The sequence below is a fragment of the Ctenopharyngodon idella genome, chromosome 24 (assembly GCF_019924925.1).
Source record: "Ctenopharyngodon idella isolate HZGC_01 chromosome 24, HZGC01, whole genome shotgun sequence".
Classification (NCBI taxonomy): Eukaryota; Metazoa; Chordata; class Actinopteri; order Cypriniformes; family Xenocyprididae; genus Ctenopharyngodon; species Ctenopharyngodon idella.
In genome coordinates, this window is record NC_067243.1 from 9,714,560 (window position 1) to 9,730,907 (window position 16,348).

The 16,348-nt window shown below is 35.4% G+C and overlaps 1 protein-coding gene across 1 annotated transcript; it reads left to right on the top strand.

Moving 5' to 3' along the window:
* Positions 1-198: 198 nt before the first annotated feature.
* Positions 199-15,698, top strand: accs (1-aminocyclopropane-1-carboxylate synthase homolog (Arabidopsis)(non-functional)). The gene is given in 17 exon segments (XM_051884184.1): positions 199-331; positions 500-1,110; positions 3,276-3,871; positions 4,990-5,049; positions 6,685-6,755; positions 6,902-6,971; positions 7,117-7,186; positions 8,074-8,168; positions 8,273-8,350; positions 8,842-8,942; positions 10,241-10,295; positions 10,297-10,331; positions 11,281-11,326; positions 11,419-11,560; positions 12,323-12,465; positions 12,562-12,715; positions 14,120-15,698. Coding segments are annotated over 17 exon segments (2,847 nt in total). The 5' UTR covers positions 199-218; the 3' UTR covers positions 14,527-15,698.
* Positions 15,699-16,348: the final 650 nt, after the last annotated feature.

The window sequence follows — 16,348 nt, forward strand, 5'->3', positions numbered from 1 at the left end:
TATATGTTCATTTGTTTGTTATCTTATTCAATAATATTCACAAATGCAACTAAGTAAAAGTGAACAAACATCACGCAATGGCTCAAAATGCTAATGTAAGCACTAGATGGCGCGCCCGTGCAACAAATGAGTCTCCTCAACGTTCTTCTTTCAGCGCATGCGCAGCGCCGTTCTTTGTTGTCACGGTCCAAATTTATCCCGGAATAAGGACAGCACGCATGTGCCGTGAACCCGGATGTATCAGGACTTGTTTGAATAAAGAACAAAAGCATCGAGCTGAAAATGCATCAAGACTGTTTTTAGAAAGTAAAGGAATCTGGTTCCGGTCCGGGTAAAGTAGGCTACCAGTGCTCGTTTCAGATGATTGATTACAGTAACTCACACTTTGGAGTTTAAATATTTTAATGTATTTGCTTTTATTCACATAAACGCGGTGCCATACCACTGCATGAACATATTTGCAGCAGTCTATAAAATAACACTGTAGCTTTATTTGCAGTGCTGCAATGCATTTGATTCACGTATACGGTAAGAAGTATGAACGCGGCAGCAACTGGTCCGAGCCAGAGGTGCTGGAGCTGCTGCAGATCTGGTCGGACGTGCCGGTCCAAACCGAGCTGGTTACCTGTCTCAGAAACCAGCATGTGTTCAACAGAATCGCCAGCACTCTGCGGCAAAAGGGCATCAATCGGACCGGGGATCAATGCAGGGAGAAGATCAAAAAGTTGAAGCTCGAGTACAAACAGAAGACTTTAAGATCGGCGAGGTATTACGAGCTGATGGAGAGGGCTCAGAGTAACCGATCCGCCGCAACCTCAGGTTCTACTTTGCCTTTATGGGGCGGTACGGTGGCGAACCAGATGATCGGACTGCAGGGGTCAGAGGCGCCGGGTCACCCGCCCAGAGCAGGTGAAATCCTGGAGATCAAGACGGAGGTGATGAGCTCGGATGATGAAGCGGCGGGCCCGCCCGAGATGCTCTACGAGTTCGGACCTGTTGATGAGGAAGATGAAACCAGTGCTGAACACAAAAATGCCGGTCCAAACACAGAGGAACAAGCTGAGATGGACGGAGAGCAGGGAAACACACATGTCATCTGTTCCCCATCAGGTATCCTAAACAGTCTGTTGATGAATAGATAAACAGATATGGATGTTGATTCATATTTTAATAATTACAATGCAATAGCAACCAAACATTATCTGCACGATGTAGTGCACACAGTATACACAGATATTCCACTATACAGGCACTTGTTGCATAGATAGATAGATGGATAGATGTGGATATGTACTTACAGTATATGTTAACATTTTCATTGGTCCCACCACAGTTTTGTATGTAATGTTTACCTACATATTGTTTTTATATGTGCCAGAATAATGTTCATTTTTGTCATTAAATCTTAAAGGGATAGTTCACCCAAAAATGAAAATTCTGTCATCATTTACTCACCCTCAAGTTGTTCCAAACCTGTATGAATTGATTTCTTCTGCTGAACACAAAAGAAGATATTTTGAAGAATATGAGTGGTATGAGTGAATAGAACTGGTTACTGATATTCTTCTTCAAAATATCATCTTTCATACAGGTTTGGAACAACTTTAGGGTGAGTAAATGATGGCAGAATTTTCATTTTTGGGTGAACTATCCCTTTAAGTTTTCTTGAATAGAAACATACTAGTTAGGGTTGCACGATATATCCGTCCGAAATACTAAAGCCGATAAATCATGGATTATTTCCTTCAGTCACTTCAGAAGTGCACTGTTCACCATGATGGTTTTGAATTGCTTGAAATATGATTGGAGTCACTTCCAAAGGAAAATACAGTTAAGTTCAACATGTGCATTGCAAATCTGTCATATTGGCTACATAAAATTATAATGAGAACATAATTGTGTGCTTGGGACATGGCTTTTAATGGTGAAACTTTTGCTTTTGTAATCAGGCTCTCAAAAACTATATAAAAATTTGGATTTAGATTTATCTGCCGATATATCGGTTATCGGCTTTCAAATATAAAAAAGTTATCGGTTATCGGTATCTGCCAAAATATTCATAACGGTGCATCCTTAACACTAGTTTTTTTAATTTGTAGCATCACCTGGAAATTATACGGCTGTTCATGGCCACTATAAAATCATAAACACTTTTTTGGAAAATTATGCAATATCATGTAATACTATGTACATTATAAATTGATTTGTAATATTCGACTCATTCTAACTAATGATAATCACAAGTAGTTATTCTCACAACTTTTTAGATTTTTATGTTTTTGAAAAGTCTCTTATCCTCACCAACAATACATTAATTTGATCAAAAATACAGTAAAACATTTATATTGTGAAATATAGTTTTCTATTTGAATATATTTTAAAATAATGCTTAATTTTCAGTCTTCAGTGTCACATGATCTTTCAGAAATCATTCTAATATGCTGATTTTCTGCTCAAGAAACATTTATTATTATCAATGCTGAAACTGATTGTGCAGCTTATTTTTTGGAGATCATAATACAATTTTTCATGATTCTTTGATGAATAGAAAGTTAAAAAGAACAGCATTTATTTGAAATAGTAATCTTTTTGTAGCATTGTATAGTTAATGTCAGTGTTTTTTTTTGTTTTTTTTTTTCAATTTAATGCATTTTGCTGAATAAAAGTGTTCATTTCTTTAAAGAAAAATATATCTTACTGACCCCAAACCTTTGTATATTTTATACATTAATGCATTTGGCTGGCATGTTTATTATTATTTCTTGTAGTGCGATCAAATTTTGCATTTCTTTAGTATGAGAATGAAACCCACGACCTTGTTGTTGCCAGCGCCATGCTCTACCAGTCGAGCTTCTGGCACTTTTATAATATTTTCATTGCAACAGTATGCAAAAAAAGTAGCATTACTTAGATGTAGCCTTGATAAGTTGGAAAACATCAATATTGTTAAGGTGAACTTTGAGCCTGAGCTATCAGTTTTAGCTGATAATCATATTTATTAAGAGGCACTGTGTGGTTTAACAGTGCACAGGCATTGCAGTATTTATGCCAAGCTCACTGTTGTGTCTGCTGTTGGCACTGTTTGTTATCCAGTGCCTTATTTTCAGCAGCGCAGATGTTCTTGACAGCCTTGGCATGTTATCACACCAACTGTCGTTTCAATAGAATTTTGAGTTGATTGTTTTAGTTAATTCTTAATTATGTTTTCAGTTGATGAGACGTTTTTTTTTTACTTCAAACATGACTGATTAGTTTTTGATGATATCACACCACAGATTGCAGTGACCAGAACATGACTGGCTCCTCCGGTGCTGGTGTATCCCCGGCAACCGCTCCCATGGCGATGAGAGACGGAGGTAGCCATGGTGACCAGGAAGGGGTTTCCGGATCGTTCCATCAGAGGAAGCGTCGGCGGGTGGTTCGCGGGGGTGACGGGGGGTTATCGAGCGCTCTGGCTGGGTATCTAAGCTGGCAACAGACAGCGGAAGAGCGTTTCCTCGCTCTGGAGGAGGCCCGGATGCAGCAAGAAGCGAGGGCAGAGGAACGGAGGGAGCAGCAGGAGGAGAGACGAGCGAAGCAAGAAAGAGAACATGAGTTTCGTCTCATGTCCATGTTGACCAGAGTCCTGAGCTCGACACGTGGGACGGAAGACCAGAGCGCCACCACCAGCAGGGAAATGCCCAGCTCCTCACAAACATTGTTACCCACCAGTGCCAAAGCTGTACCCAGCATGCTTTGGGGTGATCAGACACCCCAGTACAGCTCGTACCTGTCTCGCCGTGGCAACAGCATGCGGCTGCACCAGGGAATCCTGCAGGAAGGCTACAACCAGTATAACGCCAACAAGCACGATGAGAATTCAAACCCTCATGTTAGTTTCCCTGGAAACAGTAAAACTTTATTCATAATGTTCATTATCAGTGTTTTCATAATTGAATATACAGTGGGGTTCATTCATGAAAATGTTGCAAGTTTACATTTTTAATTTAATATATTTTTATTTACATTACAAATCAGGTAAAGTATCTTAAGTCATAATTGTTTTTATATATATGTATATGTATATATATATATATATATATATGTGTGCTGTCAAACGATAATCGCGATAAATTGCATCCAAAATAAAAGTTTGTTTACATAATGTATGACTGTGTATATTTATTATGTATATCTAAATATGTATACATGTATATTGATATATTTATATATAATTTATATAATATATATTTTATATATAAATATAATATATTTTGGTATATATATATATACATACATGTAGTTATATATACATAATACAGTACATACATTAGGTAAACAAACTTATTTTGAATGCGGTTAATCATTTGACAGCACTAATGTATGGGTGTATATATGTGTGTGTGTAATATATATATATATATATATATATATATATATATATATATACACACACACAAACACATATATTTACAAATTTATGTTAGATGCGAATAATCGCAATTAATCGATTTGACAGCATATTCAAAATATTCAATTTTTAGTTAAAGTGTACAATTTCTGTGCCTGGCCTTTTTGCACAATTTTTAATAATCTTTTTCCTTAATTAGTTCATTTTAAATCATCTTGCAGTTTGACATTCATTTTTAAAACCATCTTTCAATTAGAGGATAATATTCCTTGTAGTATCTGATTTATTATGATCTAATATTAAATCTGCTTATATTAGAGATATTATTGAGACAAATTACTGCATTTCATGTCAACTACCCAATCTGTAGTTCATTCCCTGTCTGAGAGTTCTCACTTATTCTGATATTATAAGTCTTGGTTTTTAAGGCACTGCTTTGGTTGACACAGTGGCCACAAGTCTCTTGGGACTTCCAGGAAAGTCAACTGCAAATCTGTGTGGTTTTTCTCATTTGAATACACTTTTTTTTTGTGTGTGTGTGTTTATCTAGCTTCTGCTGTGTGGTAATTTGCTGTGGTTTTTATTACGGTTTATTTCAGGGTATTATAAACTTGGGAACCAGTGAAAACAAGCTATGCTTTGACCTCCTGCAGAAAAGGGTAAGACATGTGATTTACTTGTTTAGCATTCATTAGCGAAGATCGTTTTTCATTTGTTTTTCATCTGGTGGGCAATAAAGTGGGTGAAAACCCCCAATTAAACTTAAGGGCCATTTGCACGACACCGTTTTCAACTAAAAACTTTTGAAAACGTTTTTTGAAAACTATAGCATTATCATCTCCGTGTAAACTACAAAAACAATAATTTGTGAAAACGGTGGTGTCATGCAAATTACGTGTTCAGTCTATAGGCGCATAGTGTTTCTTTACAAAGTGACATCGCCATCTACTGGCCTGGCAGCAGAATACACCGTTTTTAATCGTTTTCACTGATCCGTGTGAACGGGGATATTTTGACAACATTGTCTCTGTACTCGAAAAGCGCAAAGGAAAAACTTGTCCTTTTTACGTTTTTGAAATGTTTAGCGTACAGACGACAACGTTGTCAAAACGATCCCCGTTCACATGGATCAGCGAAAACATCTAAAAACGCTGTATTATACATGCCAGGCCAGTAGTTGGCGATGTCACTTCGTAAAGAAACTCTACACACCTATAGACTGAACACGTAATACGCATGCGCATCTGTTTTAAGTTGAAAACCGTAGCTATGTTCAAAATCGCTCCCTATGCCCTCATTAACTATTCTCTACATTAGTCCACTAATATAGTCCACTTGAAAGAGTGAATGAAAACGAGTAAATTTGGACACTGAGTGAGACGGTTGCCGAGTTGCTGTTAAATAATCATTTGTAACCTAGCAAAGTAGCAGCTCCAGAAGTAATGAATAGATTTATCTTTAAAAGGTGTGTAAATTTTAGCGGCATCTAGTGGTGAGTTTGCGAATTGCAACCAACAGCTCAGTCCACCGCTCACCCCTCCCTTTCGAAGCTACGGTGGCCGACACAGGACAGAGATGTCCTCATCTGAGACAGCAGAGAGTCGCCAGTCAAGCAAACACGCTCTGTAGAGCAGTTTGTCCGTTTAGGGCTACTGTAGAAACACGGCTGCGCAAAATGGCGAATTTGATGTCATCTCGCCATCTACTGGCGAGATGCGGGAATTCATTCGGCACGACTCTCACAGCCGTTGAGTGTACATCGGTTGTACACTTGTTATTGGGGTGCATTATGGGATTGAATGAATGCACTCGATAACATCTACTATGGTTTCGGACACCACTACAATTGGCTGTCCCCTCAAATAGTGCCCTATTTAAGGGTATGGGGGGCGATTTCGCACACAGCCCGTGTTGTGTAAACGATCCCTTACACTAGAGGAAGAACTTGAGCTATATATCACAATATCATGCATTCATGGGGATGTGCTGTTTTGGCCAGTGAGCAACAACCCAAAACACCCTGGCAACCGAATAAAAACAAGCAAAATGCCTCTGAGCACTTTAGCAACTGCATACCATGAATTAAAAACAAGCTAAATGCCTCTCAGAGCACCTTAGCAACAGCATACCAATGTCCTAGCAACCACCCTATTAAGTTTTGCACATGCAAGTGCCACTTACTTTGTCTTCAGAAGAATAATATAGAATGACTTGCATGCACAAAAATAGAAAGAATTGTGATACTGCCTGGATCAGTGTTTGTTGCACTTTGTAATTCTTGGTTTCTCCAACAGCTGATGCGACCCGACATGCTTCACATTGAACCTGCTTTCTTACAATACCCCGATTGGAAAGGCCACAGTTTGTAAGCTTGCTTTACCTATAACTGTTTGTTTTCCTGTAGAAGCTATAATTCACTTAACTCTCAATTTGCAGAGAGAGTAAAATCAAGTGCTTAGGTTTTCGTTTCACAGTATTGATGTTCTTGTGTCTGATTTCTTTTCCCCAAAGCCTTCGAGAGGAAGTTGCTAAGTTCCTGTCAGATTACTGCCGTTCTCCCAAACCTCTAAAACCCAAGAATGTGAGAGTTTTTCTGCTTTTGCACACATCAGCATGATAAAAAACCTCTGTATTATTTCTGTTAGTCTTCCTCTTTCTTTAGAAAGGGAAAGCTAGTTCACATGCTTATTTTTTTGGAATTGTTTTTTTATTTTATTTTTTTGCAGGTTGTTGTTATGAACGGTTGTGGGTCTCTGTTCTCGGCTTTAGCAGCAACGCTCTGTGACCCAGAAGGTATTAAGACCATCTGATCACTACAGAATACAACTGCAATTTCTTTGATCAAAAATACAGTCAAAGCAGTAGTATTGTGAAATAATATTATTACAATTTAAAAATCTGTTTTCTATTTTCCTATATTTAAAAATGTATTTTATTCTTGTGATCGAAGTTGAAGTTTCAGCATCATTACTCCAGTCTTCAGTTTCACATGATCCTTCAGAAATCATTCTAATATGATTTGCTGCTTAAGAATCAATTGTTATTATTATCAATGTTGAAAATAGTTGTGCTGCTTAATATTTGTTTTTCAGGATTTTTTGATAAAAAGAAAGTTTAAAAGATCAGCATTTTTGAAATGGAAATCTTTTGTTACATTATAAAGGTCTTTACTGTCACTTTTGATCAATTTAATGCATCTAAGTATTAATTTCCTTAAAAAAAAAATGGACCCCAGACTTTTGAATAATAGTGTGTATTGGCCAGTATTGGAAAATATGTACATTTTTATTATAAAATTTTAGCATTTTTAGTAATTGTGTAAAAATTGAAATCAAAATGGAGAAAAATTAAACAAACTAAGTGACCATAGGTGTCTGAAAGAAAATGTTGCCTGATATTGTGTGCTTGTTTTACAGATATAAAAAACAAAAGAAGGAATCCGCACACCAAACAAGTTCAAAGTCCAAGATCCGTCGAGAAAATGTTTTCTCATGTAAAGTAACATGTAACAGTAAAACATTTTCTCAGTGGATCTTGAGCTTTGAACTTGTTTGGTGTGCAGATTCCTTCTTTTGGTTTTTATATTATCTGAACTGAATCTACGAACCCAGAAAACACTACTAATGTAACATACAAATTGGCGCAGGACTTTTATATTTTTTTTTTTGCCTTGTTTTACAGATGCCTTCTCATCCCGTCGCCCTTCTATGGTGTGATAATGGAGGACGTGGGCCTGTACAGCAGTGTCAAACTACACCATGTGCCACTTTATAGTCAGGTGCTTAGCAAAAGTCCAGGCGTAATGTATAGTTATAGTGGTTTTCTTTTGTTATGTGGCTATAATGTTTATCTTTCTATTCATATATTTTTGTGTTTGTACAGCCCACAGGAAGTGATGTCAGACCGTTCCAGCTAACTGTTGAGAAACTGGAGAACTCCCTTAAAGATGCCAAAAAAGAGGTTATATTATATGAAGTGCCCCTATTATGCTTTTTCGAATATTATCGTTCATACAGTGTGTAATATAGCTGTTTGTGAATGTGAAGTTTTAAAGAAGTGCATGACAAATAAAATAAAGTCTCCTAAAAGAAAGAATCGATTCTGAACTTCAGATATGGTAATGTGCATTTAGTTTCCGTCACACACTGTAAGTGGTAGACCAATCACAACAGACTGGGCCATCTGACCAATCAGAGCAGAGTAGGCCCTCAGAAAGGACGGGTTTAGAGAGACTGAATCCTCAAATGACTCTTTGAAAAATGAGGTGATGTGCAAATGAAAGTGTTTTTTGACTTTGAATGCATGGAAACCTATTGCAGGAGACCTCCAAAACAAAATTAGAAACCTTTAAAAATACATAATAGTGGCACTTTAACTTAAACATACAAACAGTTTACACACCTAAAACTCACACTGTTTGAATCTCTTAAAATTTTGTTTTCTTTATATAGGGATTGAACATCAGAGCCCTTATCCTGTTAAACCCCCAAAATCCACTAGGAGAAGTATACTCATCTGAAGAGATGACCAGCTTTCTACAATTTGCCAAAATGTGAGTTCAAACAATTTCTCACAAGCACTGAACCAAAACCATTAGCGCAGAACGATCGGTGTATGACAAGCACCACGAGAACGATTAAGACTAAAGTTTCATTTTGAGACGTTTTGTTATGTGCTTTTGTCATTTTTATTAGTTTTTGTTTTTTAAAAACGTGAAATTTAATTTATTTTAAGTTTTAGGACATACAATTTTAGTTTATTTTGTTTTTCATCTAAAGTTTTTAATTTATATTTTATTTCAGCTTTATTTCAACTAACAAATGTGTTTTAATAGTTTTATTTTTAATTTTGGTCATTTTTAGAGGTGCACGAATCTGGATAAAAATGAGAATCACTAATTTTTTTTTTATTTATCACAATTTTCCCATTATTCTGAATAGACAACTAAACAAAACAACATGTATTTTACTAGAGGTTCTGACAAAATGTTAATTGCTGCAGTCTGTTTAAAAATATATTGAACTAAAATGGATTTTTTTTAATAAACTATTTTGAGTGAATGATTCAATGACTCACTCAAAAACAAGACTTGTTTCATTGCTGAATGAATCAGCGTTTTTGAATTAATCTCTTGAATGAATGATTCAATGACAAATACGTTGTTTAGCTGTCACTTGGCACCACCTACTAGTGTAACAATGTAATTGATACAATCTTTATTTGAAGCATCAAGTTTCTTTCAAAAGGTGATTTACTCCATTTTGATCACTACCGTAGACATCAGTGTTTATATCTGAACTATAAACTTTTATCCCAGTACTTCTGTGATAACTTGAATGTTTGTAACAGAAATAATGATCTGTGTGGTTGAAAAGATGTTTCATACCTATACATGACAACTGCTCTCTCTGGCTCAGCGGCAGCGCCAGCACTGTAATCCACTGTAATCATACTTGTCAAAGGTAGATGCAGGCGAATCATTTTCATTTAGGAAGAAGATTGCATGGGTTTTTAAATCGAGAAAGCAATCTTGTAATGATTCATCGTGCAGCTCTAGTCACTTTATATTTTTGTAGTATATAAAATTGCATTCTTCAAAACCTACTTTGAGAGTTTCAACCAACATGAGAATGAGTAAATGATTAAAAAATGTCAATTTAGTTTTCATTTTTTGGTTGGCTAACTCTTGGGACTCTCATCACACTTTGTTTTCCAAATGTTTTCATATGCTTCATTAAGTTGCACATTATTGAGGAGAAATTACATTTGTGTTCACGCATGTCATTTGAATTTTAATTTCTGACCTCAAAGGCATTCATTTACTTATTGTTTCTCTCTCACATGCTCCAGGCACCGACTTCATGTGATCATAGATGAGATTTACATGCTCTCTGTGTTCAACGAGACAGGACACTTTTCGCAGTGTTCTCAGCTTGGACGGGTGAGAGACATGCACACAAACTATCTCTCTGTTATTGCTGTGTTTTGTTTATTCTAATTTACTTAGTCTTATGCTTATTTAACGGATATTCCCTGAGCTTAAATTGAAGAATACTTCATTAGGTGTCAAGAAAAATCGAATTCAAGTCAAACCACTTAAAGGGGACCTATTATGCCCTTTTTACAAGATGTAATAAGCCTCTGGTGTCCCTAGATTGTGTCTGTGAAGTTTCAGCTCAAAATACCCCACAGATCATTTATTATAGCTTGTCAAATTTGCCCCTATATGGGTGTGAGCAAAAACACGCCGTTTTTGTGTGTGTCCCTTTAAACGCAAATGAGCTGCTGCTCCCGGCCCCCTTTCCAGAAGAGGGCGGAGCTTTAACAGCTCGCGCTTCGGTTGCTCAACAACAACAAAACTGGAGAATCTCACGCAGCCAAAATGACAATTGTCAGTAACGGTGTTCAGCCTTACATTGTTCAAATCGGAGTTGGACACTGATGGAGAGACTCAGGAAGAAGTTACAACTCTTAGAATGCATCTGAACATTTCTGAATGGTTATGTAACTTTTGAGGTTTGTGATGTCACAAACCCGGAAAGAAGCTTGTTGTAGTGCCTACCAGCCGTTTGTTGTAGTCCTTAAACGGAGAATTCTTTAAAAGAAAATATCTCCCTTTGCATTGAACTTTGAGTGTCGTAACTTTGCAGATGTTGTTTATGCTTAAACAGCAACATTACACACTAACTAAAGTTTAAAAAAAAAAGTGAAATCATAATCAACCACCCCTTTAAAAGTGTACTTCACCCAAAAATGATTTTTTTTTTTTTTTTTTTTGTCTGAACTAACCTTTATTTTAATCTGTATTTTAATGTCAGAAAGGGCTGTTTTTGTTAGGGTGCATGTGAGTGTGTTTGTACTAATCACAAACTACATGAATGTTTCCACAGGTTGCCAGATCCCCAGAGAACCCATGTTATGTGGGGCGTCAGTAAGGTAAGTCACTATTTGAACTGTCAGAAAAGCATTTCCTCAGATTCTTGGCTTTGTTGCACTGCATTTAGATTTTCTGTTGTGTACACGTATAGGACTTTGCAATGGCAGGGATGCGAGTTGGCGTGATCTACTCGGAGAACAGAGATTTGGTACAGGCACTGGATCAGCTGGGCGCCTTCCACGGAGTCCCGGGACCCACACAGTACCAGATGGCTCAGCTTCTTCGAGATAGAGGTACACACATTTTCTCTCTTGCTTTGATAAAGTTTGGCTGTTTTTCTTTCTATGGCCGATTCACAGTTCCCATTTTTTCTTTCCTATCTAGTATGCAAGATTAGTATTGCTGAGTCCCAAAATATATTAGGTCCAAAGAATAGTACTGTTTTTTTTTTTTCTCCATGCTTTTATGGACTTAACCCTTTAAGCTAAATGCAAGCTAAATGTTTCTGTATTAAAAAGCTATTTATGCTGTTGTAGAATTCCCAAATTTTGCCACACTTACATACTTAACCCAAACTTTTGAATGGTAGTATATCACGTTTTCCACAAATATTAAGCAGCAAAAAACATAATAAGAAATGTTTCCTGAGAGGCAAATCAGCATATTAGAATGATTTCTGAAGATGAAGACTGGAGTAATGATGCTGAAAATTCAGCTTTGCATCACAGGAATAAATTACATTTGACAATGTTTCCAAAATGCACCATAAATGTATCATTAAAATGGTCTATATGACTAAATTTCAAGTTCCCTAAATCCAATCAGTTGCTTTGTGTGACGAATAGGACAAAATATATGTAATTATTCCCTGATAATCTTTCCTTCCGGTGGGCAATTGACCATTGCGACTGGATCATGAATCATTGAGTTGAACTCAAGAACCGTAACAGCCTAATTCATGAATGAATCATTTAGACCGAGTCTAACTGAGATCTGACTCCAAAGAATGATTAGTTCACAACAGCAAACTAAGAGAGTTTTCTTGCTGTTTCCAGACTGGCTGAATAGCGAGTTCCTCCCGGAGAACAGACGCAGGCTAAAAGAGGCTCACAGCTACCTGACAGAAGAACTGAAGAAACTGGACATACCTTTCCTGCACAGGGGTGCGGGATTCTTCATCTGGGCGGACTTGAGCAAGGTGAGAGCTCACAGAATAAACTCACAGCACCTTTAGAACCGATGTCTGCATCTAAACTCTTTAAATCTGTCAAGTTCAACTAGTTTGTGTGTGTAGTATCTGAAGGAGAAGACGTTTGCTGAGGAGCTGTCTGTGTGGAGGTGTTTCCTCAAGCACAAGGTTCTGCTGAGCTGCGGTCAGGCCTTCAGCTGTGAGTCTCCAGGCTGGTTCAGAATCATCTTCACTGATCAACAGCACAAACTACAGCTAGGTTTGTTGATCCATCTCATTTTCATTTTACTTCCTGTCTTCTTGTAGTGTCTTATGTAGTGTCTTATATGTAGTTTGGGGGAGAGGGGTAAGATGCGTCAATAAGTAAGGTGTGTTGCCCCCCCCCCCCCCCTTATTTTTTTTCCATGTGATCTTTTTAATTATTATTATTAATAGTTGTTAAATAATTAATGAATATTAGTAAGATAGCAAACTGCATAATTTTTCTTGTGACTTTACTTAGAAATACATTATAAAACTATTATTATTGTTTTTGTGTGTTGTCATTATTATTGTTAAATACATTCTTAAATTATATTTAATAATGATAATTATCTAGCAAACTGCATATTTTTTTGTCATGTGACCTTATTTATAAATTATATATAACATAAAATATTATTAGTATTAATAATATTATTATTACATATTAGTATTATTTATTATTATTACAGTATTATTCTTCTTATTATAATTTTAATGATTTTATATATATATATATATATAAAAAATTGAATGATGATTAATCTAGCAAACTATAATTTGTCATGTCACTATTTATAAATTATATATAACATAAAACATTATTAGTATTAATTATTATTACATATTATTTTATTATTATTATTTAATAATAAAAATAATAATAATAAATATTTTACTTATTAATGTTGTATTTATATATATATATATAATTTAATAATGATTATTATTATTATTATTATTCTAGCAAACTATAATTTGTCAAGTCACTTTATAAATTATATAACAAAATATTATTAGTATTAATAGTATTATTACATAATAATAATAATAATAATAATATTACAGTATTCGTATTATATTATATATGTATATACTGTATATAATCTATAATCTAGCAAACTGTACTTTATAAATTATATAACAAAATATTATTAGTATTAATATTATTATTACATATTAGTATTATTTTATTATTATTATAATATTATTATTATTATTATTATTAATAATAATATTATATATATATATATATATATATATATATATATATATATATATATATATAATTTAATGATTATTATTAATCTAGAAAACTATCATTTTTGTCAAGCCACTTTATTTATAAATTATATATATATATATATATATATATATATATATATATATATATATATATTATTGTTATTAATACTATTAATACTACTATGATACTATTGTTGTTATTGTCATTATTATTCAAATTCTTATTATTCAATTAAATATATATATATGTGTGTGTGTCTTCATTGAAGTATTCTGAATAAAAAAAAAAAACATTTCCTAATTTATTACTCCTAATTTATCCTAATTTATTATTTATTTATAAGTGGCACAGCTTACCCCAAACAATCTGACATTCGTCTCCATTGCTGTTCTTCAGGTGTGCAGAGGATTAAAAACGCATTAGAAGAGCTTCAGGACTCTTCGATGCTTAAGACACAGCAGACGACAGCCAAACAGGATGACAGCAGCGGGACAGCGAGGAGGGAAGACGCTAAGACAATAGATGAGTGCAAAAACCAGACACTTAAGACCTCAAGCGTTCAAACCAAACATGACACTGTGCGCATTAAGACAGAGCCCGTCTCGTTGGCTGATGAGAACTTTGTGATACTTAACGGCCAATCCGACATCCGCTCAGAGAGTCTGGACTCTCTGATTGGTACTCTGCGGCAGCAGATCCGCTCGTCTGATTGGCTGGAGAAGAACAAGCCTGAACTAGCTGCTGGAAAGGACCCAACGCAATTGGATGTTTTCACAGACCTCCTAGAAAAAGCCAGAAAATAGAGTAACATTTGGTAGAACTGTCAATACAAATACTTTTTTAATGAATGATACGTTCACCTTATGTACAGTTTAAAGGCAAAGTCTGTAATTGCAGAAAGAGCACCACTGCGAACCCTGTAATTAGAGATGAAACAGAATTGTGGAGAGTTACCACAGCAGTATAGGAAAGTGTTGTTATTGTTGGATTTGTTTTTATACTTTAATTATTACCTTGGCCGTCACAGTAATTGGAGACTGGCCCTTTAATTGCGCTCATATCAAATTCTAAGTATCCAATCTGATGTCTTTAAATTGATTTGAAAGGGTCTTATCATAAAGAACCAATTTTATTTTTTTAAAATGAAAATCTAACTTTCAGAATCTAAAACTTGCTTCTCAGTGCTACTCGCTGCAAAACAAATCCTATTATTAATGAGGTCTTATTTTCCTCTTAAAATATTGAAATATCCTTAAAACAAGATGAATTTACTTAAGCAACACTGCATAATGTAATATTTCTTTAATACAAGTATATTTTATTTGAATTCTATTCTTAATATTTCAAGCAATTGCTTTTCAAGTAAATTTATCTTGTTAAAGATCCCAACATTTGAAACGAGAGACATATTTATTTTTAACAAGACCCCTGATCATTTCAGTCAGATTTTAACAATTTGAGCGACAAATATCCATTGCAAAAAATCTGTTGCGGCTTTGCGAAGAGACTTTTATTGAAGAGTAACTTTTATTGATTAATTACAGCAAACGGACCTAAGTTACGTTTCAGAGAGAGTGAAAAATGTTTAAATAAAAAAAAAAAAGGATGAAATGTTACTAAAATAAAGTGAACCTCAGGTGAAATAATGTATAATATAACCCCTCTAAATTGATTTAAATAATTTTTAGGTTTTGTTGAGGGGGAAAAAAAGCTTTTTAATTGACTAGGCTCTCAGTTTTGGGATTAAAGTTGATGTTTTAAATATTTCTTTACTTTTCAACACTTTTTATCTTTACAAGATGAATTTGTTACATAAATGCCTTGTTTTTGACACCATCCAGGGTGTTTTTCAGTTCCTAAGGAAAACGTCTTTGGAAGCTGCTTGTTTCAGATCTTCATTGGTGTTCAATGTTTTAAGGGCTCCTGACTGAACGAATGAATTAATCGTCAATTAAAATGTTTTATGTTACATTTATATTTTCATTGTGTTATGTTGCTCCTTTACAATGACCTGGGACCAGAGGCCGCTGTCTCGCATGTATTCGTGAGACTACGGCAAAACTGATCTCAGCTCTGTGGCAGAAAGCAAGCAACAGGAAGTAACCATTTTTAGGGGTTTCCTGTGAGCCCACCTTGCTGGAGAGAGGAGAGAAAGTTCTTTCCTGTGCCGTTTAGTCGTTGCCATGACGACATAGCAGCAACCCTTGTGATGTGTTGCCACGGTCACTGTGGTTCAGCCTCTGGTGTCGCTCACTACTACGACAGTAAAAGCAAAAAAAGAAATGAAGGAAGGGGCCGTTTACACAATAGTTTTCAAGCAAAAAGTTTTGTATGCATTTTGGCCACTCATTTACTTAACAATGGCGTTTTGGGGGCCTGAAAACACTAACCTTTGAAAACTGGTTTCAAATTGCAAGTTTTTAGCATTATCGTCTCTGTGTAAACTACAAAAACGTACATTTGTAAAAACGGTGCGCATGCGTATAGAGGGTATGCACGTGACGTCACCGTCGACTGTTATGACTGCGGTTACGCCCACTGAGTGGCAGCATTGGTTTTCAGCGTGAAAAAACACATCCAAAACGGGAAAGAGCTTTGCGACTGACTGTACAAACAGCTTTGAGG